Below are 24,086 nucleotides of genomic sequence, written 5' to 3'. Positions count from 1 at the left end.
CATTCATAGGAACGCGAATAATGGACGTGTAGGGATCATCTCATAGCATCATCTGTATCCTGAGCAGAGACTGATAATGCCTTCCCTTTTCCATTCCCTCATTTTCCTTACTAACAGGACCCCTCCATGAGCAGAGGTGGCAATGGGCCCAGGTAAAAACTACTTTTCCAATGAAATACATAGGTGAGGATTCTAGGAAAGCTCTTTTAAGAGGCTGACTCAGTTAGCAGGGTCTACTTTCCCAACTTTTCTCTCCATGTTGAGGAGTGAGGATGTGATGGCTGGAGCTCCTACAGCCAGCTAGGAAGCAATGAGGACGAGGGCCATGCCCAGAAATTAGGATGGAGCCTGGATCCATGAAGACATCGTAGAACCACCATACTAGCACTGGTCCATCTCTCTCTGTTCATTTCAGTATGTGAGGGAGGAAAAAAAAACACACAAAACCTGTATAACTTATCTTATTGCAGCTACAACTTATGGGGACTTTATCAGCCAAATACAGAGGGTACCAAAAGAATGTATACACATTTTAAGACAGGAAAAAACTATTAAAATTGTAATACTCCATATATACCAATAACAAAAGATGAATACAAGTCATGTGTATACATTTTTTTGGCACCCCCCGGTGACAGTATACTTCTGCGACGCAGTCACGTGGCCTCAAAGAACAATATTAATAGCTCCAGGTGGAGTTGGACCAGCTTTTCACCAATTAAGATGTTTTGTGGTGACAGGCTTGATGAGTTTCCATACTACTTCACCTATCCTCTGACAGCTTTTCTCCATAGAACTGTTAAGTGTCAAAAAAAAGTGATTAAAAAGTAGAATACATGCAATACAAATGAAAAAAGAGGCACCTAATTAGTTGTAAACTAAATAAACAGACGATTATCTTCTGACCACACTTTAGAGACAAGAAGGAGAGTGCTGGCCACTGAGGCCAGATATGATTGCAGTGATGTTGACAGACATGCGAATATTCAAATCATACAGCTATGGAATGTGCTTCTTTGTTTGTCTTCACAAAATATTTTTGTGAAGGCTAAAATGCCTTTCTCAAAGCACAGCCATTTCTCTAAATGCCAGCTTTCCTCCTATGATGGTCATTTCCAACTTGGAGCCCATCTGGATTGAATCCCTTCCTCCAGTCCCCAGAAAGCTGGGCACACCTCACTGTACTCACACCTGGAAAGGAAAGAGAGCTCCCTAGGATTGGACGGGAATGACCACAGACTCTGAAGAACCCTGAAGAGAGACCCTGCAGCGGTGTCATACTCCCTGAAGTCATTTTATGAGATTCGTACTTAGTAGATGGCAGCTCACCAAGGCGTTGCAGCCAAATACATTTCATTCCCAACAAATAAAGGCAAATTTCAGAGGTGTTGCCTTTTGGGGAGTAAATGAGCAGTTATAAGGGATTTCTGAAGGAGGAAATTGATATCTCCCCACTTAATTTCAGAATTACACCTTTGACCCAGCACCAAATCTTTCTAATTTTATTTTACAGGACAATGTATTGGTCAGCTCTCTAATCACTGGGATATGAACGGAGGGTGAAATAGGCCATCGTGTCAAAATTCCCCCAACCATTGGATGGGGCTTTAATAATGAAAGAGCGAGTTATGACCCGTGTAAACGATTATGATAGCCCAAAATGCTTTTCAGTGATTTCAAGTTAGAATTAGGCAACGGCAATAAGGCACAAACAACCACTTCGGGGACATGCCAGCTGCTTCCAGAGAAGCTGCTGACATAGAAACAGGGAAGGGCACTAAAACATAAAATTCTAGTCATAATTTGCTTATTAATAATTTCCTTTTTGTGTCTGCAGCCATGAAGGATTGTCCTGAATAAGTGTCTTCATAAAGACTGCGAGTTAAGCCATCACGTGGGTGAATAACAGCAAACTGCTATTACAAGGATGAATAGGCTTTGAGACAAAAGTCAAGATCTTCTAAAGCAAGGCAGACTTGACCAGTACCAGCGAAGAACCATCACTCTGTATGTGTGGCAGCTCAGGGCTGCACAAGGTCTCTGAGGCCCAGTCCAGCCTCTGGTAGACCGGCAAAGGGCCGCCGTGCATCAGGATGGAAACTGCCCCATGGAATTCCAACCATGGTTTGCTTCCTTTGCTATCTCCTCCAACTCCCTCCCCAGTTGCACACTAATTAAAACTGTTCCCTGCCTCTCCTGCAAGGATTTCCTTGACCTACAGCAAAGATCCTCTTTGAATTCAAAGTCTGCCCTGCATTTGCAGAGTTAAAAAATCCCATTAGCTGCTCTGCCTGATTTCACTGACCGTTTTTCTGCTCACACTTCTCTGGCTGACAGGCTCTTCATCCACACTTCTTCCCTGCACCGAGGTGGGTGAGGTATTTATTTAGACATCTCTTTGGACCATTAAGTAAAAGGAGTGACACACTTCTCTCTCGGCAGCACATTTAAACATGAGCTCAAGTTTTTGCTTCTCAACTCACATCTTGTCAACACAGGCGTAAATGTATACAATCGTAGCTCATTCAAAAGGACACTCCTATATAGTGTTTTTTAAATATGTATTTTCTAAGATTCTGTTTAAATTTTGGTAAGCTGTTAGCTTTTAAGTAGACTTGTGTATATAACTGTGAAGAATTTTGTGCTAAAATCTTTCGTGTGAGAAACCACTCTACGTGAATATTTGTAAGTTTGACATATATAAACTGTATTTTTTTTCAACTCAGGGGAGACTAGTAATCATAGCTTTGATTCTAGATCATAAAGCCAGGTTTCAGACAATGTCATCACACATTTCTCTAGTGACTTGCAGTGTTAATATTTTTATTGGAGTACATTTTCCATAGGTGAAATGCACAGATCTTATGTGTACATTTTGATGAGTTTTGTATAAGGTGTAAGTCAAGATATAGAACATTTCCATCATTTCCAAAAGTTCTCTAATCAATACCCCCACTCGTTGGCAACAATGCTTCTGATTTCCATCACCATGGTGAGTGTTGCCTATTCTTGAAAGAAATCATCCAGTATGTACTCTTTTGGGTCTGTTCTCTTTTAAGCAACATGTTTTTTATTTGTGTTATTTGATGTTTTCATCGATGTTATTGTATCTGTGGCTCATTCTTTTTCATTGCTGTCTAGTATTCCATTACATGAATATATCCATTTCTTCATTTATCCATTCTCTTGTTGGAGATTTGGGTTGTTTTCAGGTTTGGCTATTATGAATAATGCTGTTATAAACATTAAAAAAAATCTAGTAGGTGAACAGCAATGGGCAAGTTTACAAACTTTTCCTTATAATCTGGTTTGATGATGGAAATAAAACCACCATCCAGGGGATTTAGATATGGGATCCTCCAAGCGTATTGCTGAGGCATCAAAATGAGAAGGTCGTCTAATGGCACATTTTGTTTGAGTCCTATCATAGACATGGCTCATACGGTTCTTTTAAGGGAGTTCCCAGCCCAACCTAAATCATCGCACACATCAGAATGCTCTGGACACATTTCCCCAAATGAGGTCCATGTGACACCAGTGGTTCATTTTTATGGTTAGCTTTCATATATGACCAGTGATGATGGGTTTTCCTTTAGAGTAGTGATAGAGGTTCGTCTTGCAAATTTAAGATAATGATAAAAAGTTTTCAGGAAATATTTCAGTTGGAACTCAAATTACTGAATTTTAAAAACACTGGCATTGTAGTTTAGATTGTAGTGCTAACTAACCCTGCCTCAGCCATTTACTCACTGTGTCATCTTTAGCAACTTACTCTCCAAGTTTGCTTCAGGAGCTGTAAAATGGGATACTACTACAGATTTCATACACTTGCTGTGAGCATTAAATGATAATGTATGTGATGTTCCCCGCAAATGGTGCTTGATAAAGTGAACAGTTGGTATTTCACTTCAAGAACCAGCAGTCACGTGGACAACCCAACATCGGCCAGGGACTGAAAACTGAAACAGTTATGGGTGTGTGACGTCATTATTTCTGACACGTAAACACCCATGGGCTTCAAAGTACATCACTTTAAAAAGGTATGCATGGGCAAAAGATACATGCTACGGCAAGAAGAAAAACCTCACCTCACTCTGTAACACTCCAAATCTTTATCACTCTCTTCCAGGCAAACTCCACACCCTAAACTCCAACCACTAAATTTTCAGGTCACAGAGCAGGAAGGCAGTGAGGGGAGTGGCGTGTGGGCCGAGTGTTTCTACCTTGACTGAGCACTACAATCACCCAGGGAGCTTTTCAAAAACAGTCATGCCTGAACTCACCCCCTGCGGTTGTGACTGGTCCATGTGGGACCCTGCTAGGTGTGAAAGCTGCCCAGGTGATTGTAATAGTCAGAGTGAAGAGACACTGGTTTAGCTCACCGACACTGGCTCAGTGCAGCCCTGACCCTGCAGGATGGGGTGGACCGGTGCTAACTCCTGTCTGAGCAGAACCGCGACTTCCTGAGGGCTGAATTCTGAGGCTACTTGGTGACATTAGGGTAACAATAAGAAGTCAACTTTGTTTTAGTAGAGCTTGTTTGTTCCTACACCTTGCAGGGAAGAGTGGGCTCAGCTTTTTGATCAATGGTACAATTTTGTATCTTTCAAGTTCCTCCTGCTGTTCCTTTTCTCTGGCCACAAGGGAGGAGCCTTAGAGGGCATCTGATTTGCTCATTTTCCACCCACAGGTCTCTTTCTTGGCCCCAATAGGTCTGGCTGGAGGACCAAGGAGGGGTTCTCTGCAACCCAAATTTGGATCACTTTTTGAAATGCTGCCTAACAGAGTGGGGGACCTGGGTCCACTAAGCTCCCCCTAAGACTAATGAGGTCACCAAAAGCAATAGGCAGTTGCTGTCAATCAGCTCAGGCTAGCTATAGCTTCCCTTGTATTCCTGACTTGAATGAGGGAGGGCCTTGAACCCAGCCACGAAATATCAGGTTCAGGGAAATCAGTAATTCAGAGCTCAAATGGATACCAGACATCTCACAAGTCCTGATGCCAGTTCTTCGGGGAAATGCGGCAGCCTCTGCCATCTAGAGGACTGTTTTCTGAGCTCTGCCAGGGCATATCAGGCCAAGGGCAGCCGGGCAGTATGACAGTGGGAACTGCTCAGGTGCCGTGGCAGAGAGCCTGCGCAGCACAAAGGCCCCATCGGCAGGCTTTAGGAATCTTCCTGCTTATAACCCATTTCCATTTCACTGTGGAGCCTAATCTTGGGCTGCAGTCCATTCAACAAGGAAAGCCCTTTTCTTGAGTCTCTCCATATACTCACAAATATAAGCACGTGAATTTTAATCTATGATTTGTACCACTTTTGCAAGATGTTGACTGAGTTAAGTCAATACGTCTGGATTTGACTTGCCATGTAGGTTGTATTCCATGTAAGATGCAGGGCGGAAAACGCAAGATGGGTAGGCCTCAGACTTTGAGCCTCCTGGGGCTGATACCCTTGTCGTCTCCATAGATGGAGAAAAGCTTACAAATAATGCTTGGTATTATCGGGACTCCTGCCTACTGTGTGTGGGGGGCTTCCCCCACCCTCTCTCTAATCCAGGAATTATTGTCTCATGGAATTACTCAGTAAAATAATTATTTAGAAATTGTTTAGGTTTACTACATTGGTGCCAACCAATAGATGCCCAAACACTGTTTTTATGTAGTCACCAAGTTCTTAACGATGATGCCAAATGCAGTCTGTCAATTTAGTTAGGGCTGGGCTGCCAAATGTAATTTCTCATAAGTGAAAAGTAGTGTTAATATATACGGCAGCCTGAAAAACAAACAAACAAGCAAATAAAAAATATGATAAAACAAGGCCCATTAGATTCAAAACAGATCCCAAGAAATAAAAATACTAAGATAAAGAGGTCCATAACTTCGTTCTTTGGTCTGGTCTATCTCACCAAGTCTATTAACTATATACAACTAGGAAAAGTCCAAAATAGTTGACTATATGTAAGCTGTATCCAACATGTAGATTCACATGTATTAAATCTGCCTTTCTGTATTATACACAGAAAATAAAAAAGAACAGGGAACAAATTTCCAAGGATGAAATCTCCACATTTATTTTTCTTCCATGTGCATAGAAAATGGCAGTGAAGTGTCCTATGAAAGAGGCAGGGAATGGCCATGGCGCTGCTATACCAGACTGAACTTTGTGCTTCAAAGGTACACGATTCATTTTGAAAACAAAAGATGTTGTAGTTTGTTTTTAATTGCTAACAATTCCTTGGGGTTCCCACTTGTTTTTTAAGCTGTCAGTTTCTTCAAATCTCCTTTCAAATGACACATTGCATTACAAATGATGGCACTTAACCAATGTGGCATTTCCATATTTACACCAACAAAAGAAATTTACAAGACATAATAGCATACGACCTTGACATTTAGTAATAGCAATAAAACATGAAGGGCATCCATTTTTTTTCTGTACAAACTATCAGAACATAACTTTATTCACATTAAAAAAATCATCTTTAATTTGATTTGACCTACACATTCCCCATCTCATTTCACCCATTTCTCAACTCTCTCATCACATCGCCCACACCTTCACCAGACTACAGAATCTACAAGTAATTAGATCTAACACCTAAATAGAGCTTTGAAAGTCCTCTCTCCTCAAGGTTTCCTCACTTCCCTGATAATTCCTCAAAAAAGAAAAAAAATATGCTCTTCACTCGTTCCTTCCATTTCACTTTCACATTTCATCAGCAAATCAGCACGGCAGACTTTTCATTTCAATCCAAACAAGGTTAGAAAGAAAGAGTTCCTTTACTGAGCATCTTGATGCTACACCCACGAGTCCGGGGACCCTGGGTACTGTTCTGCTCTATAAGAAGGTCGTTTAGTGGAATAAAAGTCTACATAGTTTGTGGTCGATTTCAGTCCATACTGTGTTGAATAATCAGTAGAAGCTGGAAAGTGAACTCGGTCATCAAAATAAGGATCTTCATAGCTATGAGGAGACTGCAAATACAATCTGTATGCATCAAAGTTCTTTCTGTTGGAGTCATCTTGACTATAATACAGCTGTTGATGCTGTTGATGAAAATGAAAAAGCAAATAAATCAAAGCAATTTTTTGAAATACATGTTTTAAGGAAAATTAAGGTGGGCTTCCTGTTTTATATTTTTAAAGCAGTACTCAGTATTTGTGAACTGATGGCTCAAAGTTGTTTCTGGTACACACTGTCTGTTTAGTAGTGGACTTAAAAGATTTTTAAACTGCATTTAAAGGTGGGCTTGCAGAGTTTGCTCAAGTCCTGTCCTAAGGGCCTCTAGAAGTTAATGCCTCAGGAGAGCCCAAGAGAGCGTCTGGCTACCTCCTCCCTCCTTACAAGAGGCCCAGTCTTGTGCTCTGCTGTGTGTGTGTGTGTGTGGGGGGTGTCTCTTACCTGCGCAACTGAAGGACGAACTTGAATTTTGCTTTGACACAAGGGAACCACTAGCACATGCTGAATTTAGTTGGAAGCTGGATTTTTGGGCTTTGGATAGTTATATAATTGTACAACCATCTTTTAAAACATGTACCTCAGAGATGAAAACTGAGCCCATCCCTCAATTTTTAAAATAAATATGTAGTTGGGTGAACAGGTACACTTTGGAAGCCCTGCTGTACTATTAAAAGAACAAGCAATCTCCAGGCAGAAAAGTAGTAAAATTAGAAGAGACACGCAAGCAAATACAATTCTAAAGGAAGAGACTTCCCCAAGCCAGGGCTGGTACATCCATCCTTAAGGAAGCAAGGTGAAACACAGGTGGGGATCCACACAGGGCACCCTGCCCCCATTCCCTTTTGTGTTGTCCTATCTCTGATCTCACATGACTTTCTTCAAACATGTTTGGAGAAAAGCTGTCATGTCTTTCTTTCCTCTTGATCACGCCCAAATCTCCCCCACTTCATAAGATGTAACAAATTTACCATAGATGTCAACATCGTATTCTGGAACTACATGCATTTTAACATTATAAGGATTTCAGAGCTAAATTCTCTTTTTAATTTAAGGAGTTATGATTCTGAGGCTACTTCTCCTGACCAAAAGAACTATAGCATAAATTGTAATTTGGGAAGTTCCTTTTCTTCCATCTACTGAGAAAAGATGAAAAAACAGAGAGAGGTCTTAGAGAAAGAATCCTTATCTGAAAGACAGGATGCAGGCTTGTTTGGGAAACCCCAGTTGCTCATGTGGTACTGGAAGGTAAGAGGTGAGATCAGGTGACCCAGGTGGACATGGCATCAAAGGATCGAAATGAATTTTAGGCCACCCATGAAAACAGACACTGAATGTTACAACCACAAGACCCCACTCTGATGGAGAGCGGGGTTCACTAAGCAGGGCTGAGTCCACTTTCGCCTCTGAAGCTAACAGACACCTGGCCGTGGAGGCTTGGATGGGAGGAAGTCATGAAGATGGAGATGAAGTGCACAGAAAAGAGAACAATGAGATGAGACAATGAAGTGTGCTTACCGACCTTTCCCCACCCAGAGGATGGAAGAGATTTGAGAGATTAACAGGAAAAACTAAAAAGTGGGGAAAAGGAAATTGTTGGGTAAAGAATATGAGTCAGACTTCTCAGCAGGTTCCCATGAGAGGCATGGTGGTCTCAGCAGCACCGACTCAGACGTTCAAGGACATGAGGCTACTGTGAAGTGATTTGCTTAAACCACGGATGAGCATCTGAGGAGTTGAGATCCCCAGAGAAAGCCCCTCGGCCCCTGCCACACTGGCCCAGCTCTGGTAAGTCAACCGGCGCGGACGCCTTACTGTGTTGCTCCCTGCTAATCGGCCTTCTGTAAAAATGATATTGCACATTCACCTGTAGCCGTCTATTTTGTTCTCTTGCTGGTGAGGAATAGGAACTGATGTAAATTGGTGAAGGTTTGCTGGAGCCTGTAAGAAAATATTTTATGAAATTAAAACTAGTGCTCATTATCCTGGTCCATTAGGCTGTGTGGTCTCCCTGCAAGGGGCTGGTGCTGTCCCTCACATGGCCTGCCTTCCCCAGGGCCAGCACAGACGGGGACAGCCTGGGCTCCCTGGATCTAGCCGGGCTGCTGCTTACCCCAGGGCTGTCAGGAGCTAATGAATATGGCAAAATAGGCTGTGTGTGTGTCACCAAAAAGCAACGCCAATGCATAGCTCATCCAAAAAGGGTTCCTTCTCAACCCCTGGTCACTGCAGGGCACTGTTCACACCTGTGAAGATTTTTCTGGTTGGCTCTGAATAGCAGCCTTGCTCCCCGGGCCAAGGAACACCACTTTTTCAGGGTTCTGAGCTACAGCACTGGGTCAGGTGGGGGAAGGGAAACATCAGAACAAGCTCTACGCCTTCAGAACGGTTTTGACTCAAAAACCCAGGTCCTGAAGAGCAGGCACAGGCATGCTCTAAGCAGTTTGGGCACGCGGAGGCATATGCTTGTGCCTGCCATATTTAAGCACGTTTTAAAACAACAAGAGCTTGGTAAGCAGACAGCCGTCTTCAAGAGTCCACTAGACTCCCGATGATGGCAACAATGGCAGAGGTTACCCTTCTATTATTGTTAAGGCTAGCAAAGGTTTGCATTTTTTAATGAGGAAAATGAAACATACTTGAGGCAAATTAGTTTATTGAAGCAAGCACAGAGATACAGTAGGAGGCATGCTAAGGAGGCAATCTTTAAAATAAAGCAGGCTGCTGCAAATCTGAAGTAACAATGCATGCACTTCAGTTTGTATGTGCATTTCCTTCTCAAAGAGCTTGATGTTGGAAATGTAGCATCTGCAATTTTCTGAGCTATTAATTGCCATAGTAACAACAGTCGATTAGTAACCAGTCCTGTGAAATCACAATTTCAAAGACAACAGCACAACTGAGACTGCTCCCCCAGCAGTTAAGTTGCCACCAGCTTTTATTTCTTTTTAATAAATAGGTCTTTTGAGAAAAGAGTACTTTTTTTTTTTGAGAGCTCACACTACCTTATTTGAAATCTCAAGAGTAGTTATGATATGCAAGATAGTTGAGAATGGAGATAATAGGAAATCTTGACAACCCTTTGGGTTGCCATCCTTTCAATACATTATATGCACAGCTTTCAGAATAGGACATAAAATATCAATATTATATAACATTATATTTGTTATTTTTAAAAAATAATCACTCTGAGGGGAATCCCACTGTACATTTTGTTTTGCATTCAAACTCTTTTCCACGGGAGTGTAAATGAAATAGACCTCCATTCTCAGGCCAGTCTGGGAGATGTGACCCTGGAAGGCAGCAGAGCCCAGGGCTCCGACACACTGGGGCACACAGGAAGACTGCTGGAGCAGCGAGGGAGCAGGCCAGAGGAAATGCGCTGCAGGGAGGCCAGAAATCACTTGTCATCGGGGTGCAGTGCTCTTTTTACTTGAAGTCACCAGACCACTACCTCAGCTTACTGAACTTAAACCAAGCAGAAAAGGCAGCAGCCCCCGAAGCAGGACACGGAGAGACTGGAACACGGTTTGCTGCTGGGGGACAGTCTCAATGCAGGCACGGGGTACTCCCCAGGCCGCCGGCCGCGTGCCTGGAAACACGCGGCTTTTCGAGGTACTCTATCACACACCCAACTGGCATCTTACCAGGGTACAGGCCTTTATGTGTGGCATCCCCTTGGCTATTGTAATACTGCATAGGTGGCTGGGTCCTATCGTATTCAGAGCGAGGGTCTCTGATTCCTAACAGTGCTGGTGAGGAAGAGGTGCTGCCGACTGAAGGAACAGGCAAAAGGAGGAGAGAGAGAGAGAGAGAGAAAGAGGAGAAGAGAAAATCAGATTGTCAGTGTCTCTGGAAAATCCACTGGAAAAACACAGGTCAGTAATTAGAAGCGCTGCACAGCTGGGGCTGAGAATCAGCTTGTAGCGGTGCTGTGAGTTGCAGAGCAGCCAGCCCCCAGGACCTGGCAGGCGACCTGAGACCCACCACCGTGACGTGCTGGCCACCCCTGAGCTTACTGAAGAGCTGTAGTGTGGGCTGCCTAGTTAGAGGTGCAGCGCAGAGATCATGCAGGTTCCCCAACAGCGGGCCTCAGTGACTTGATCGGGCCTTTGAAACTGAGAAGAACTGACGAGCCATGCAAGAGTTACATTTGCGCCTTTATAAGTTCAGTTCAGCTGCTTGTAAAACACCCATCTATTACCCTTTATATACAGCTCTTCAGTAAATAAATAGATGTTTTACAAGATATTTTGATTTCTAATTATTTAAAAAATATCTGCATCTCTAAATGTGTTTGAATGAGTGCCCAGCCCATAAAACTTACAATTGTTTTTAAGGTGATCGGCTGTCAGGGAAATTACGTAAACTCAGTAAGCTCAGCTCATCAAGAAGCTCACGGTGCTGAGAAGCCTGACTTACAAAGGTCCAGGTTTTTTAATCTCAGCTTGAACCAAACATTTAACCATAACATATCTATTCATGGCTCTCCTTTTGGACATTTTTGCACAGGAGGAAAACACTGCACATCTTTTTTCTTCTTCTCATTAAAAAACTATCTTGCTTGCACTAAAGTTAATTATAAATGAGTGGTCACTTATTCACTCGATCCACTTGAAAGCAGCAGCGCCCAAATCGTGCCATCGGTGGTTTCACACGCACTGATGCGTTCAGAGAAAAACCGGCACTGAAATTTTTTCCTTAAAAAGTCACCTCACTGATATAGGATCGCTTGGTGTTAAACAAAGGTGAATGTTCATGGGCAGTGTCCATGTGCCACTCATGTTGCTTACTTTCTAGAAGATGCTAGGATAGAACATACCCACCTGCCTCCCACAATTATATTAGGAAGGCATCAGATGTGCCCATAAGGCCACACTAATGATGACGGATAGATGACCAGCCTTTAGAGTAACTGGAAACAAGCGTGAATTATATCCTACCTCTGAATGGAATCCAAAAGGGTATGTCGGCATTTGGAGGGGGGCTCACCAACATTGCCCAGTGTGTGTATTTAAGAGGTCCTCAAAACTAGTTCATTGCTTAGTAACTATGTCTTCATCTGTCTGAAATTATTCTTTTGCCTTTGGTTACGCAGCTAAATCTCTTGCTTTCCCTGGCACCCCTATTTCTGAACCCCTAAAGAATTCTCAACATTCTTTTAAAAGAAGATAGCCTCAGGCCACACCTGGGAGCTCAGTAAGGATGTCAAAAAACAAGCACAGCTCTCTTTGCAGAACACACCTCATAACTTAAAAACTAAGATAAATACACACTGTATGCAAATTCCTAGGGCAAGTAGAGACATCCAATTATGTGGCAAGAACCACTGGTCATATATTAGTCTTCTTGGACACATATGTCCACATGAGAAATAAGACTGCCAGCAGTAGCACAGCTGAATACAACAGATAATATTTATATGTCAGCATGGGAGATATATAGCCAAATTAAAAAAAAAAAAAAGATACTACTTTTCCTGTTTCATTTAGTTAAGAATTAATTTTACAGCACTGACTTAGCTTGGTAGTAATATTCTGTCCTTACATGTAAAAAAAAAAAAAAAATTAGTCAAAACATTCCTTCGACCAAACTAAACACCACCAATAAGTAGGTAACATGGTTGCCAAGAGCCCCAACTTCCAAATCAAAGGGAACTTTTGTAAACCCAGCTGCAGGGCCAGTTCCCATTAGCCGTGGACTCTGGGGGGCGAGAACACAGCGAGGGCATGGAGGTCTAAGTGGTGAGGAGGGTGTAGGAGCAGAGCAGAGCTCTCCCAGGCTGTGGGTGCCAAGAGCCTCTCTAAAGGACCCTGTTAGTGTGTTTTCATCAAGAAAACTCAAAATCACTTCAGAAGAGATTCTAAACTTGTGGCCAGCAGGCAGGCAGGGCAGCCATTTTCAGATACAACCTAGGGGTCCTCAAGCTGTGCCCCTCTACTCTCCTACCCGCATCCCTGGGCCAGCCTGTCACACGCACGTTCCTGGGCCCCTTCACAAACCCAGTGAAGCAGAATCTTAGGGGAGGGATGGGATGGAGGGCTCTGGGATACTTGTATGCATTATAGTTGGTGTAAGCTTGTATAAACTTTTAAAATGAACAGAGAAAAATGGGTTTGTTGTTTATAGTTGCATGTAATTCCCAAAGAAGGCTTTTGGTTAGAAGAGCAGAGTATTTGAATATGACAAGTTCAATAGCTTATGTTCAATCTCCTCTGGTTGGGAAACAATGTTCTGTCACACAAATGTTCTCACCAAGGACTGGAGTTTACCCACTAACCTGACTGAATGATGGGTGACATCTGTTGGTTGGTGGTGGACAAGGAAGGATGTGACTTGAATCGATCTCGCTCTAACGTTGACACAGGTGTAATAAAATGGTTCTGATTCCACCCATCCTGCGGAGTTAAAGGAGAAAAAGAAACCTCTCAAAATGAATAATGACATTTCATTACAATAAATGATTACGAATGTGTGTTCTGATGAATGCTAATTATCCCAGAGCTATTCTTGTAAGTTACCTTTTTGTAAATGCTCCGGAGGTCCCGATATTGCCATAATGTATTCAAGACCTGGGCTGCTGCCTTCACCACTTTCAGAGATGATCTAGGGAGAGAGCGAGGATGTTAATAAATAGAGGCGGCACAGCCTCAGGCTACACTTGAGATATTCAGGCTGCGAATCAGTGTCCAAGAGGCCATCTCTCCAAGGACCAGAGGGCATGGAAGCCGCTGCTAGAAAACACTACCAAGGAATCAGGCACATCTGGGAGTCGGTCAAGTTCAGGGCTGGCCAGGGGCTGCAAAGACCAAAGCACGGCTCTCAGGCAGTCAGCTCTGCAGGGAGAAGCTGTGGTTGGGATGAGCCTATGACCTTCAAGGTGAGGGCCTCTTTCAGCCTCCTCATGTCTACCAGGGAGCTGACCTTTATGGAGCTTTGGGGTCAATGTGACCATGACCACACATCCTGGGAGCGAGGACCCTCCCAAGTGAATTTAAATGTACCCTCCCACCCCATTAGGCTTTGATAAAAACACCTCCATTGCCTTGTCATTTATACCTCTATGTAAACAAACGTACATACGTGCTCTCATGCTCGATTTGGAAAATATGGTTAGTTATTAATTCCCTCTCTGAACACATTCTGCTGAAACGGGCACTCTGTAAGCACTGCTGACCCTGAGTCACTGCGTGTCACCTTGGGAGCTGCTCCTCTCACCAGTCAGTGAAGAGGGATGTGCAGCTTCCTGCCTCAGCAGAGGCCTTCAGATGCCCACGTCTGGGGTTGAGCTGGGCTCGGGGAGTCAGCCCTGAGGATGACGGAATACCTCTCTCTTCAGAATTCATTTTTACATTGAAAACTAACTTTAAGTGTGTATCATGGATCTAAAATCTGATTTCTTCTTTTACTCCTTATCTTTCCTATGAAACTTGCATGAAGTGGAAGAAGAAGAGAGGTGAGCAGGCTATAAGCACTTTCTCTACGCCTGGCAACAGAATATGGGCTGCTACCGACACTGAGGGCTTCAGGGAGGGCAGAGTACAGGCAAATTCAGGGGCTTCACCCTCTCTGTTCCGTGGAGTGGGAGAGTTCTGCATTTACCTTCATCCTAGCTCCCACCCAACACTCCTCTTAGTGTTCCTGAAGTACAGAACCAGGCAAACCAACCCACTCAAAGCCTTTCTAAATTTTATGTTTTCAAAATGGACCACAGAACAAGGAGATACCTCAAAGAAATGACCAGAGGTGAAATTTCAGACACCCACAATGACCGTGAAGGTCACGGCCGTCCCGTTCTCGGCGGGTCTCGACAGTCCTGCTGTTGCCCATCTCCCTGTCTTTAAGCGCTAGGCAGCTGGGACTGAGGCAGAAAGGCAGACCCCACGTCTGACTCCAAGGACTACCTGCAAAGCTCGACAAAGCAGGAGTGTGCCAGGTACACACCTTGATACAAACAGCTAGGCTAGGTAGGTGTTTTTAGAGACAAATTCTATGAGCAGAAACCTACTTGACTCCTGAGAAATGTAAAGGAAATCTGTCTGCTCCTTTGCAGCATACCTCCTCGAAAAGTTATGGACTCTCGTCTCTAATTTCTCTCAGCCCATCTTTTCTTAAACCTATGACATCACAAATACCGTTCAATTGGACAAGTCCCGGTCCTCACCCTACCTGATCTAGCAGGAGCATGTGACACATGCTCCCCTTTAAAACACTTCCTTCACTTGGCTTCTGGGACACCACGTGCTCCTGGTTTTCTTCCGAGTGCTCTGGCTCCTCATTCTCTTTGCCCTCTGACTATGAGGGACATCAGGCCTCACGCCTCTTTTCTTCTACATTTACTTCTTTATTGATCTCAGCCCACCTCACTTCTCTTGAAGTGCCATTTATACACGGATGACTCTGAAGTTTGTATTTCTAGCCTGGACCTCTGCCCTGAACTCAAGCATATTCCCCTGTTCACCAGGCACTCCAAGTGGATGTCTCATATACATCTCAAATGTGACATGTTCAAAACAAACTCCCGCTTTTCCCTAAAACCTGCTCCTCCGGGGGCGTCCCCACGTTGGTAAGTGGAACTCCATGCTGTGGCCTTGAAGTCCTCCTTGACCTTTACCTCCTCTCATCCTGCTCATCTGATCCTCCAGCAAATTCTGTTGACTCTACCTTTTAACCATGTCAGAACCGACCACTTCTTTACCACACGACTGCTGCCACCAGGGCTCGGGGGGTCGGGTTTGTCTAGTCATTATGATCCCTTCAAGGGATGTCGATCACATCCCTCCTCTGCTGAACACTCCCCGATGGCTTTCGGTTTTACTCAGAGTAAAAGTCAGTCCTTACGCTGACCCACAGGGTCCTATACTGCTAGTTACTTTCCCTCCTCCTCTTTCCCCTTGACTGGTTCTGTTTCAGTCCCACTGGCTTCCTGCTATTGCATCAAACACACGAGGCACTCTTCTGTCTCAGGGACCTCACTTGTTGTTCCCTCTGCCCGAGATGCTCTCCCTCAGAGAGTTCATTCCTTGCTCTCTCCCTCCCCACCTCCAGGTCTATTCTCAAAAGGCACTATCTTTGCGAGGCCTTCCCTGACCGTCCTGTCTAAAATTATAATTCCCTCCCCTTACTGTGGCATGCCCTATCATCTTCCCTAATTTTATTATTTGGCCCCATTCAGCACCATCTGATAGGCTAAGCATGTTTCTTAGTTAGTACCTCATCTAGCTTGCCCATGGGATGTAAGCTACCTGAGGGCAGAGGTGGTTGTGTGATCTGGTCACTGCTGTAGCACAGAGCAGGTAGGCAATACATACTTGGTGAATCATAAAGAAAGGTAAATATATGTTCAGAAGACAACTTGATTTGATATAGGACTTTCTCAAACTCTTATTTTGAAAACCAGATTAGACTGGGTGATAACTTTTTTTAATATACAAAGTTTTGACACTGGTTTTCTCCACTTTCTTTGTATGCCTTTCACAAATGAAGACTAACAAAACTTTAAAAGCGCAAAAAGCGATTACATTACCTCAGGGGAGAGGGTAGGGGATCAGGAGGGGGAGTTAGTAGGACGGATCTTAGCTTTATCTGTAATGTTTCATTTCCTTTGAAATAAAGACGAGAGTGTGTGCATTTATTATGAATGAAATAAAAAAATACATATATAAGAAGTAAGAGATTGAAAGGAAATACAGTTAATGTTGATAGATATAGTTTCTGTGAAATGAGAATATGCTTTGTCACATTATTCTTATATTTTAGAAATTCCTTCAAAAGTATAAAGACATAATGAGTTCTAGCACTGTCACTCAGCCAATTAATAAGTATTTACTGAGCACCTATTATGGGTCAGGCTTTGTTCTAGATGTACAGGATACAGCAATGAACAAAAAGACAAAGTCCCTTCTACTGGGGGAGTTCAGATGCCACAGAAAACAATAAATACCAGGGGAAATCAGTGCTGTGAAGGACAATAGGACAAGGGAAAGAGGTGGAAAGTGGGGAGAGGGGCCATTTTACTATGGATGGGTGGTTGCTGTCCTGTTATGTTGTGAAGGCACCAAGCACTCCTACTTCTCACTTCCTTGAAGGAGTCTGTGATCCAATACTAAATCAAATTCAGACATACTATAGCTCCATGACAAAAGCCTACTTTGCCACTGATTCTCTAATCCCCACTTTTTCTACTTCGTTAATTAGGTGTTACCCAGAAGCAAAGGGAAATGTAGGATGCAAACCCAGGGCACATCCTGAAGCCACACAGCAGGACTTGCTGTAGAGTGTTGATTTTAATACTTTCTGGCCACCTGCAGAGAAATCAATCCCCTAGCTGAGGATTCAAGAAGATGTTCCTGCAGAACAGGCCCCAGAGCCTGGAGCAGAGCCCAAGGTGCAAGGGAAATGGCGCCCCCAGATTTTCCTCATCATGGCATTTCTGATTTTTCCAGGGTCGGCATGACCAAATGCGGCTTTAGAGATAGAAAGGAATGCAGGGGCATTACAATAAAAACCAGAAAAGGGGCCACGTGACCTAAATGCCTGTCTCAGCAAAACAGGTTGTACCTGCTGGAAACTGCTTAGCTTATTGGCATGTAAGAAATGCAACAAGAAATCCTTTCCAATAGGAAACATATCCTTACAAAGGCCCTTATCAATCCCAGGATGATCCCAGGAATAAAGCCTCATGAGCGCATCTCCGTGCAGCAGACTTGCCTGTCTCCTCGGCCCTTGGTTATGTTCACCAGCTTTTCTATCCCCCCAGAGTCGGCCAGGGCTTTGGCGTTCTCCATGTTTTTGCTGGTGACCTCATGCAGAGCACAGCAGATGGCTGCCATAGTCTCATCAGACAGCACGCTGGGGCCCGTGCCGCCGGGAAGCCGGTTGACCAGGTCTCTCATGGCGTATTTACCTGCCAAATGCAAAAGATTTCATTCTACTTTCAGACAGTGCTAGGTTTTTGTGATTGTTTTTAAAAGACTGTGACTATGCCATCTTAACAACAAAACTTCAAAAGAGACGATAATAGGGGGGAAAAAAAAACCCATGACAAAGAATAAAATGACAAATATTATAAATGTAAGGGGGAAAGTTAACATTTATTGCAACGTCACTTAAATAAATGATTGGTTTATAAAACATTACTATAAACTGCTGAAAGAAAATGTAAGTGTATAAAATTGGGTATATATACCAATCAAGTTGTTCTAGTTTAACTATTTTCATTAACAGCAAGAAATACAGGAATCATGATAGTAAATTTTATTCTCAATTCAATTCCTATGCATCAAAAAGAACTCAGCTTCCTCTTAAAGCTTTAAAAAACTTATCTTTAAATTTTAAAAAGAGATGAAGTAAGACTGCCAAGCAATGCTTTTCATTAAATCTTTCTGGATCTTAAAATTTGAATTGGATACAGTCACACATTTGTACCACGTTGAGGGTGTGTATCAGATGGTCTGACATCAGTAGTGATAATGACATGTTTCCTTTTAAAGAAGACACCAGTGAAATTTTGGTATTAAAATTATGGGTATATTATCTCCCAGGAGTAATTCAATAATAAAGTTCTTGATAGGACAGTCTGGGGAGTCCCCTAGCTTTTGAAATACTTCTTTACAGATCCTGAATTTTTCTTACTTCCCTCCAAAAGGAGATTATGTCTAGCTTTTTCAATTTCAATTACCAATGGACAAACTGGAGTAACTGCACTACACACAAAAGAAATTAACTACAGCTCAAGTAACTATTTTCTTATTTTTTCTTATGCTAATAATTGAGTTTATATTAAATGGGTTTTTATTAAAGACCTATTTACATACACTGGTAAGCAGACAGGCCCTGACTACATGCTGCATAATTTACAGCATGTCAAAGGGGAGACTGTGGCTTACTCACAACACCAAGAGTGGGAAAACAGTGATGACACTGTAAGCCAGAAGATAAATGTGGTTTTTGAGGACAGATGATAAGTTAGCACTGGTGATTTTAAATACTCATGAATGACCGAAAGGTCCATGATGTGTAATTTATCATTTTGCTAAGACACAACTTTAAATTGTACCCCTGAGGCTTGGGATACGGCAGCTCCCTCTGCCTGTGAGTGAGCCTCGTGGTTCCCTCAGAGCCTGCAGCTGGGCCGACTCAGGTGAGTATGCAGGAACTTGGACAAAGTGATGAAACTTGGGTTTGCTTGTGAAAAATGGCTCTGAAGAGAAAGTCCATTGCTAGGGCTGGTGATGGACGTAAGGAGAGAGGGAAGGAGTGAGAGAAGGGGATGGTTCTTAGGGGCAGAAGTGCTGGGGAAATTAGATTGAAATACTGAATTCGGGAGGGCTTCAGAATTCATAGAAGGAAAGGGATCTTTACAGGGAAAAAAGAAAAAGTGATTCAGGAAATAGTTCAAGAGTGCTCCAGGTGGGTAAAAAACTGCTCATCAGTGGAGCGAGAAAATGCTCGTGGAGCTTTAAAGGGGAGTTGGGACATTCACAGGAAACGGTGCACGGAGAGAAGGACAGGATTCTGAACACACACTGCTCCTCCCAAAGGCCTGTGCTCAGTGGGGCTGGCCCTGCACCTGCTCTCCCGCGTCTCCTCCCAGTTGGGGAATGACAGGCCATAAGACTTCTGTTGTCAATCCTTTATTTTTTAGCATTAAGAACTCCTACACTATATGTGCATTTTATAAGACATTCAAACAACATAGATGTAACAAAAATAAGTTTAAAAATGGCTCCTGAGGGACCTAGAGGATTTCTCTCAGGGCAATGTGGGAACTAGGAGTTATAATGCCTCTGCTGGGATCGGACATGAATTGGATTGTGTGAACAGGAAAAGCAGCTCCTTTCCTCTCCGTGGGGGATGATTTGGCTCAAAAAAACGGTGTGTCATAGAGCAGGGTAATCTAGGCAATAATTTAAAATAGCAATTCTGCCCCCACTCTGTGATGGGCTTTTGTGTAACTTACCAGAGTGAAACCTCACAGCAACTCTTTAGGGTAAACATGGTTGCCCCTGTTCTTTCTCTAGCTCCCTTTCTCCACTTTTGTCTCCCCCCCTCTCTCTTTCTTATGGCAGGTATATTTTAGTGAGTTCAATATATATTCACTAATCCACATAAGATCTGGTCGAATTTCCCCTCCCTCTCCCCTGACCTGTCATTAGCTGGGGGACTGATGTGCAACTTGGTGATTTCTAAGTAGCTGCCTCCCCCTCTCCTTTCATTTCCACAGCAGGCCCATGGTGAAGACAGCAGGCACCGTCCATGCCCTTTCAGAGGGAGATGAGGAGGTTTTCAGTCGAGATGAAGGAACTGAGCCCAGGTCGGCTCAACACGGAACCTCCCCCACCCCCACAGCAGGTTCCACAGCCAGGGAACAGCAGATCCAGGGTTTATCCTGAGGTTTTCTGGAGGGTCTCTGAGCTTTTGCTTAGCCCACACCCTGCTTGAGATGGGGCAACGCCCTGGAGGCAGGCAAGTAAAGACACCTAGGGTGCAAATCTCCAAGAGATGCCCATTCTCAGGTTCATGCAGGTGCCGGCCCTCCATTTGGATGGAGCCGAGGGTGAACGCCTCCTAAAAATCTGTGCCTCACTTGCCTTACCCTAGTCCGGACCTGCCCTGGGTGGAAATGGCCTTGGGAGTGTGGCTCTGCCTAGGGGTGGGCATTTACACAGATCTGAGGGGGAAAAGCCACAAACCTTTAAAGAGGTTTCATTATTTTTTAAATTTTTTTATTTATAACTTGGTAGTGTTGATGAACTAACTAGCAGATATCAGTCTTAAAAATCAGACAGGGAGAATTAAACTTGTTTTGTTGCTCAAGAAATGAACCTCCCTTAGGGAATAGAGACACCAAATCTATCAAGCAGTGTTGTAAAGTGTAACTCAAATTGCTAGCTTTCCTGAAAATGTACCTTCCCCGATCAAGGTTTAATTAATGAAGAGATCTCTTGCTGAAAAGAAATGGTCACAAAGGATAGACAGCGGAGATGCTCAAATATGGCAAGAAACCAAGGATTAGGACTCAGTTGCTAATCACTTTAAATGTCATGTTTTTATAAATCAAAGGAGTTTTGTACATGCTGTAGTGGCTCCCTCTTTGTAGCTCACCTGGTCACCAGAACGTACCTATAAGCTCCTTGTTGCGAACATCTAGTGCCATATTCCTCAAGGCAGTTGCCACAGAAGACACCACTCTATCATTATCCATTCTCAGAAGTTCTACAAGGATGGGGAGCCCCTTTTCTTTGCGGACGGCCGCCCGGATGTACGCTGCAAACTAGTGAGCAAAACAAGGCATTAAGTAATATGGAACAGAGTTCAACTCTCAGATGTTACTGTTGCCTAAAAAAGATGTTTCCAAAAGATGAACTAATAGATTAAATGTTTTCTTTCCAATTGGAGATTAAATCTGTGGTGTCAGTAAAGAGAAAACCATAGTTTGGGATAAAGATAGGCTAGGATGACTGATTTGAAAAGAAATCCCAAAGCCTGAAAATCTCAAACCGCCATCTGCCAGATATTTTTGTGCAGAAAAGAGAAGGCAGTGATTACTTTCTACCTCAGATACGTAAACATGATTAAGGAAGGATCTTGCATCTTTTTTGCAGCTGGCCCCATGCCAGGTCCAGAGGCTGTAAATAGGATGGCAGGGCCCAGAACCTATCAGCCCGTGTCCATCAGGTCATTTTTTTCTATCTTTTCTGCAACAATATTTAGAGTTCAAAACCTTTTAAAGAGGTTCCTTGGAAAAATTCCTTGCCTCAGAAGAAAGGAATTCTCCAGAAACACTGAGCAACATAATTCGTACACACTGATGAAAAAGTAAGTATATTTATATGTAAAATGCTTTCTCATTCAAGGTTAGCTGCTGCTTCTTTTCTAAATGTGCAGTCAAGACATTCTTTTGTGATTATGAGGCAAGTCTGTACGGTGAGTCAGTCTGTGCACCCTATGAATTGGAATGCTAAGTCATCAGGGAAACACCACGGAAAGAAAAAAGGTAACATTTTGAAAATGGGTCTTTAATCTAGCTTTTAACTTTCATTAACATTTTTTACCAAGGCATACTGTCTTTCGAAATTTAGGATAATTGAAAAATGTTGTGCATAAAACATCTAATACTTTCCTGTGGTGGTCAAGACATGAGGACAAAGGTCTGCCAGCCCTTTGTATTATTTTGAACATTAAAATATGTGGCTGGCCACTCAGTTTCTTGAGTAGCAACAGAAGAGATTATTTTAATAATACACCTAAGAGGAAAAGATGCATTTCAAAGATCCTATTAACATTCTTCATATGAAACAAATACTTCTATTTTCCAAACCAAATGAAATCTACAGGGGGAACAGAGTACCTGACTGCTACAGGGTAAAGCACTCAGGCAGCTGTATCCACTTCTCCCGCTGACGCCTGCAGCAGAACCAACGCCCGTCTCACGTGGAGAGCGGCGGCTCGGCCCAGCCCTGAGCAGGTCCTTTCCGGAGCCCTGCAATCATCCCTGCTCTGCTCCCCCACAAGGAGCCTCCAACTTGGTAACATCTGCAGCCACGATTTTCTTGTTTTCTTAACGAGGGCCCAGTATTTTGATTTACTATTGCAGATACTGTTCATATTTTAAATGAGGTTACCATCTAACTTCCATTCACTAAATGATCCTAGAAATGAAATACTACACAACTCAAATCACATCTCTTTTCTAATTATTGTCTTTTTTATTATCATCAAATGATCCTATGTCACAAGAAGCTGGAGACGAACGATGGGTCACCAACAAAAGTATTATGCATACTTATGTGCTGGGTACCGTCCTAGGCCCTTCACATTCACTGTCTCCATTACTCCTCACAACTACCTCGTGATGTAGGGATTATCTCTATTTTACAGATGAAGAAACTGAGAACAGACAGATCCGAGGCACCAGCTAATAAGTGGAAGGGCCATGGTTCAAAGTCAAGGGTTCTGATTCCAGAGCCAGCACTTGGATTCCAAGCTATTAGCACTTTCATTAAGAACAACAATAAGACAACAACCCCATTGGCTTAGCACGAGGCCATAGTTATGTGTATAGATTCATTGTAGCAGCTGGCTGCATGGAACAAAGCATACCTAGGCCTAGCAATGCTTTGCACTGTCATGGATAATGCAGTGGCCAAAAGATTCTATTTTGGGAGATAGTGGTGGAGGAAGTAGCCAAAAACAATCATTATAATAACTCCACGAAGATATACCTGTCAGGAAATTTCTAGAGGCTGAAAACATTTCAGACAAGGATTGTCTGGGAAGTTGCTAGATGTCGTATAGAAGTTTGAGACTGTGCTTATAGTGGTAAGAGTAGGAAACCACCTTCAATTTTCTTAAAGAAGTCACACACCTGCAAGGAATGCAGAAACTTTTGCCATACACATGTTCTGTAAGCATCTGAGAGAGCAATAGCGGGCCCCTCTCCTTCCCTGCATCACTGCCCAACCTCAGCTCTAATTCAGGCCCTGGACATCTCTCACCTGGCTCCCCAGTGAAATCCCAGCCTCTACTTTTCTCTTCTTAGAATTCACCATCTGCACTGCCACATCCAACAATATCCACATCGGCCTGTGACGCTTGTCTGTTGCAACCCTTTCAGTGGTGCCTCTGGTCTGGAGGTGAGGTCCCAGTTCCTGAAGCTTGGCCATCAGGCCTGTTCACAACGCCTGGCTCCAAAGTGGGCCACTCCTTGCCTGCCTTCAATGCCCCAGCAACCAGCCTCTTCATCCTAAGGCCTTTCTTCTCTTGTCCCTTAATCTGGGTCACTTCCTCTATACCCCCAACAATTAAGACTTTGCTGGCTTAATTCTGCTCATTCTTAAAGATTCTATTTGGGTAGCACCACCCCAGGAAACCTTGCCTACCTCTTGGCTCTCTCCTTCCCCTCACCTGCCAGGCTGGGTTAGATGTCCTCTGTTAAGATCTCCACAGCAGTATACCCAGCCCGTGGGGTCCACTGTACTGAATGGATGTGTCCGTTTTTCTCACTAGCCTCCAGTTTCTCTCAGGAAGGGCATGTCATATCCATCTTTGGCTCCCCACAGACAGCTGAGAACAGACAGATCTACCCCAACCCTTTTTCCTCCCACCCTTTCCAAACTCTAACCAA

General features: G+C 43.4%; 1 protein-coding gene across 14 annotated transcripts in view; it reads right to left on the bottom strand.

Annotated features, from left to right (window-relative positions):
• Positions 1-6,045: 6,045 nt before the first annotated feature.
• Positions 6,046-24,086, bottom strand: part of PKP4 (plakophilin 4) — a 228,528-nt gene continuing 210,487 nt past the window's right edge. For 11 of the 14 annotated variants that reach the window (XM_074336670.2, XM_074336711.2, XM_074336719.2 and 8 more), the window contains 7 exons: positions 21,083-21,233; positions 17,669-17,864; positions 13,480-13,564; positions 13,239-13,356; positions 10,606-10,734; positions 8,826-8,899; positions 6,046-7,047 (listed from right to left, as the gene is read on the bottom strand). In XM_074336670.2, the coding sequence (XP_074192771.1) occupies positions 6,799-7,047; positions 8,826-8,899; positions 10,606-10,734; positions 13,239-13,356; positions 13,480-13,564; positions 17,669-17,864; positions 21,083-21,233 (1,002 nt within the window). In that variant the 3' untranslated portion in view covers positions 6,046-6,798. The remainder of the gene's footprint in view (positions 7,048-8,825; positions 8,900-10,605; positions 10,735-13,238; positions 13,357-13,479; positions 13,565-17,668; positions 17,865-21,082; positions 21,234-24,086) is intronic. The other 3 variants (XM_074336698.2, XM_074336702.2, XM_074336705.2) reach the window with 2 other exon arrangements.

Source organism: Rhinolophus sinicus, chromosome 17, assembly GCF_057876585.1.
Source record: "Rhinolophus sinicus isolate RSI-liver-muscle chromosome 17, RSI-T2T, whole genome shotgun sequence".
In the NCBI taxonomy this organism is placed as follows: domain Eukaryota; kingdom Metazoa; phylum Chordata; class Mammalia; order Chiroptera; family Rhinolophidae; genus Rhinolophus; species Rhinolophus sinicus.
The sequence above is the reverse complement of the archived record's forward strand: the minus strand, read 5'-3'. Positions and strand labels throughout refer to the sequence as shown.